The following is a 3,989-nucleotide window of genomic DNA, read 5'->3' on the forward strand; positions in this document are numbered from 1 at the left end:
GCTCATGCGTTTTAAACAGGACTGTGATACATACAGCTGTGCATCTATTAGTTGTGCCCTGCTCCCATCTGATATATATCAAGTGAATGTTTCATTAAGAGTATGGAAACCCACCATCATAAAAGTAAGTAAATCCCATTTGTATTTAGAGTACTCTTGGGTTTGAGAAACTTAAGCCAATGTTTCTAATGTCTATTAAAATTATACCTTTCATTTTCTTAAGTCTCCACAGTCCCCTAGTATTTGAAATAAATTCTCTTGCTATTTTAAAATTTCCTCAAAAATAAGTTACATGCATTTTATTGTCCTTAAAGTAGGTACTTAGAATTTAGCAGGAATTTCAAAACCAGGTAAGAAGACACCCCTTACTTATTCTGTATTGATGGTCCTTTTTTTTTATAGCTACTTATGCATCCATAAATTCTAATTCAGTAAATGTAAGGAGGGGTACATAGAAACAAATAATTTTTAAATAAGTTCTAATCAGGAAAGATTTCTCAAGCCTAGAAAGGATTTTTTCATCAAAAAGAGCAGAGGAGAGAGAGGGTCCACCTCAGAGCACACCTTAGTATTGTCTGATGGTTACAGCAATGACCAGACTGTGGTCTGTTTTGCTTAGTTGATAAATTTCTGATACTGAGTTCCTGGTTTGTGTCTTTGTTTTTCTCTTGAAAATAACAGGACAGGAGGGGAGATACAGCAGAATTTTAGAAAGCCCAAATATGTCACTGTGGCCAAAGTAGTAATCCAGGATTAATTAATATTTCTTTGAAGTCTCTGCTCTCTGTTCAAAGCTGTATTGCTGTCTTGTAAACAGGGATGTGTGTGCTGAAGGTGACACACATGAGCAGCTTCACTGACTTTCACATTTTTCAGCATCTCCCAAAACTTTAGCATTAAGTTTTGCTTTCACCCTTCTCATATTTATAAAGCTTTCTACTTCAAAATACCTAATTAGAAACCATAGTACTTTCTCTCTTTTTCCAGGCAAGTATTCACAGCTTAACCCTTGTTGTGAAAGCATTACTTAGGAGTGAGAACTCATCACTGATTTTGAGAAATGACCATCAAAAACTAGAGGTAAGTGCATGATAATTCATGCATTTACTCTTCATGGGATTTATTGTGCTACTGAATCATTCATTTTCATTCACTACTAGTGAACTGATTGTTACCTGTTGTAATGTATTATCCTACTCTAAACAAAAGTGATTTCATATTACAGTAGAAATGTCAGATTTAGTCAGATAATGATACCAAAATCCTATTACCCACCAATGTACCTGAGTGAGAAGAAATACTGTCTGAAGTATTTCTGTCTGCTGCAGTATATGTATATGCAGCATATTCCTGCCTCTATGTAAATTGAAAGAATAATTAAAATTCTTTTAAGGAATCAATAGTAATTTAAAATTGTCCTGGGTCACTTAGACGTGATCTTACTTTGTGCATTGTATTTTCTTTATTATTTTTTTCTTTATTCCACTTCATTACCCAGGATATATATTTGATACAGGATCTTTTATTTTTTCAGAAGTTCCCTGTCATTTTCCTAGATAAGAAAGCACATAACATTATAGTAGTAGTGTCACGTTTAAAGAGGAATGTCTTTAATTTTGTTAGAGTTGTTATTTATCTTTTAATACTCTTTATTCTGAGACATTTATAGTGGTTAATGCATTTCTTTTCTGTGATAGCTTGTACATGCAGGAACTACAATATATATTTTTAAGCAAAAGTCTTATTATGTGTTATTATTGTTAATACCGCCCAAAATTTAAAGCAAAGTAATATTCAGTGTGAATTACATCTCGTGCAAAATATTTTTTGAAATACAAACATCACAGGTCATCTATTAGCTGGTATTATATCCAGGCATTTTTTTTAAGTGATAGATTAAAGCTCAGTTGAGGAGTGAAAACACAGTTGAGAGGGTTGCAGATAATGACAGCTGCCTTTACAAACCAAGGAATTTCAAAATTAACTTTTTTAAGACAAAATTTCAAGTTGAATATTTAGTGTTCAACTTTGCAATGCTTTTTTGAACTACTAAGTTGTGTCTCTAATAAATTCTTAAGTTAAAATAATCCAAACTCCTATATGCTTACATTTATTGAAAGGTGAATATTCCTTATTTCAGTTTAGTTTACACCAGATATGCCTGGATTAGCATCAAATGAGTATCTACGGAGCTTTTCACACTTATTTCATTGTATTGGTTTGTTAAGCTTGTTAATCACTGCCACCTTTCAGGAAGGCAGGCATTGAGTGATGAAGAATATACTAAAGAAACGTCCTAACATATACGTCAACTACTCATGGGTTTGATCCTGTATCCTTTTTAACAATGATACTGAGTTATAGCAGAACCAACCCTCATGAAATGAATGCACTAACAACGTGCAAGATATTATGTAAATATAGAGATTCATGTTGGAGATTATTTTCTCAATTCTCTCCCACAAATTCCTGTACTTATGATGAAGTGGTACCCTGGAAAATCACTGCATACTGATAAAAGTTATGCTGCTCTGTTGATATTTTAGAAGGACAAGTTATTTATTACTTACATTCTGAACACTTTGCAGACCATGATTAAGATTTCCAAAGAACTGCCACCGGGTACAGTCCCACTATGGGTTATCCTCTTGAGTATCTTCGCTGGACTTTTGATTCTTGCACTGCTTATATTTGCTCTGTGGAAGGTAAGCTGCATGCTCTTGTATTTGTGAAAATAAGCAAATATGCTTAAATTGTCTGCTCTGTCCTTCTCAGAACTAGACCCTCAAAGACTCTAATATTATCTAATAAATAGAGTGAAATCTTGTAGAAATGACAAAATAACACTATATTTTTCTGATGTGTAACATTCAATGCTAACCAATTGAAACCTGTATTGCCAGTGTGTTATGGGGAAAAAAAAAAAAAAAAAGAAGAAGATATTTTAGTACGATTAAAGGTGGGTTTTTATTAGCTTTGGCTGTGGCCTTTGATAACCAGGTTTTTCTTTTTGTGCAAGATGCTTAGGCCTGTGATCAAAGTATTGCCACAAGTGGGCACTCTTCTCCAAGCTAAATATTTAGTTCCTACTTGCATTAGGTTACAGTTTATTAGAAGGTTACAGTTTATAAATTTTAACATGCATAATCTTTTGAAAAATTTGACAAGTATAAAATAAAATATTATTTATTCAATTGAGTCCCAAGTATGATTAAGCGTTTTAGCCTTTGATATTATGTGAGCATAACAACGATTCAGCAATCACTCACAATATATTAACTGTACTCCTTTTGTCAGCTTTCATGACAAGTCTCGTTATTTTTTCCATTCCAGGAAAAACAGAGTTGTTCTTCAGTGATAAAATATTAAATGACTTTTTACTGTACATAAAGTATTAGAATAGTAGTAAGAACCAGCACAATATGGGTTGTATGCTCTACGCACTTCTTAGTCACTTTTTTGTTTTCTGCAGGCTGGATTTTTCAAGAGACCTCTGAAGAAAAAAATGCAGAAATGAAGGAAAAAAAAAAAAATGCAACAGAAATTTTTGCTCAGGTCTGCCTCAAAAATGTTACTGTAAAATTAAAAACTTAGAAGCAGTGACCACAATGTTTTCTAAACTCTGGTGCATTAAAAATACAAGAAGCAGAACAACAAGGAGCAAATCAAACAGACATGCAAAGGAATGATGCAAAGGAAGAATAAACAGGTTTATGGCATTTTGTGACACACAAGGACATACTTTTAAGTGTTACTCATTTTTGGAGAGTAACTGAGTTCAAAAATTCTAATGTTTTTTAATACGGAAAATGCATAATCATATTTTTATATACCTATGTGGAATCATTTTTCATTCCAAACTATGCAACAAGTCAGCTTGTATGTAGCAATCCCCATCTTTTTTATCATCTTAAGATTTTCAAAAGCAAAAAGCATCATTTTCAAAATTTTCTCCTGATGTAGTTCTGTGAAAGCAGACTACCAGTTCA

At 32.9% G+C, this 3,989-nt stretch overlaps 1 protein-coding gene across 1 annotated transcript in view; it reads left to right on the top strand.

Annotated features, from left to right (window-relative positions):
- ITGA1 (integrin, alpha 1) overlaps window positions 1-3,633 on the top strand; it is a 43,333-nt gene extending 39,700 nt beyond the window's left edge. The window contains exons 26-29 of the mRNA XM_009710605.1: window positions 20-124; window positions 988-1,080; window positions 2,589-2,705; window positions 3,473-3,633. Coding sequence (XP_009708907.1) covers window positions 20-124; window positions 988-1,080; window positions 2,589-2,705; window positions 3,473-3,517 — 360 coding nt within the window. The 3' untranslated portion in view covers window positions 3,518-3,633. The remainder of the gene's footprint in view (window positions 1-19; window positions 125-987; window positions 1,081-2,588; window positions 2,706-3,472) is intronic.
- The last annotated feature ends 356 nt before the right edge of the window (window positions 3,634-3,989 follow it).

This window comes from Cariama cristata, unplaced genomic scaffold (assembly GCF_000690535.1).
Source record: "Cariama cristata isolate BGI_N322 unplaced genomic scaffold, ASM69053v1 scaffold13571, whole genome shotgun sequence".
Lineage (NCBI taxonomy): Eukaryota > Metazoa > Chordata > Aves > Cariamiformes > Cariamidae > Cariama > Cariama cristata.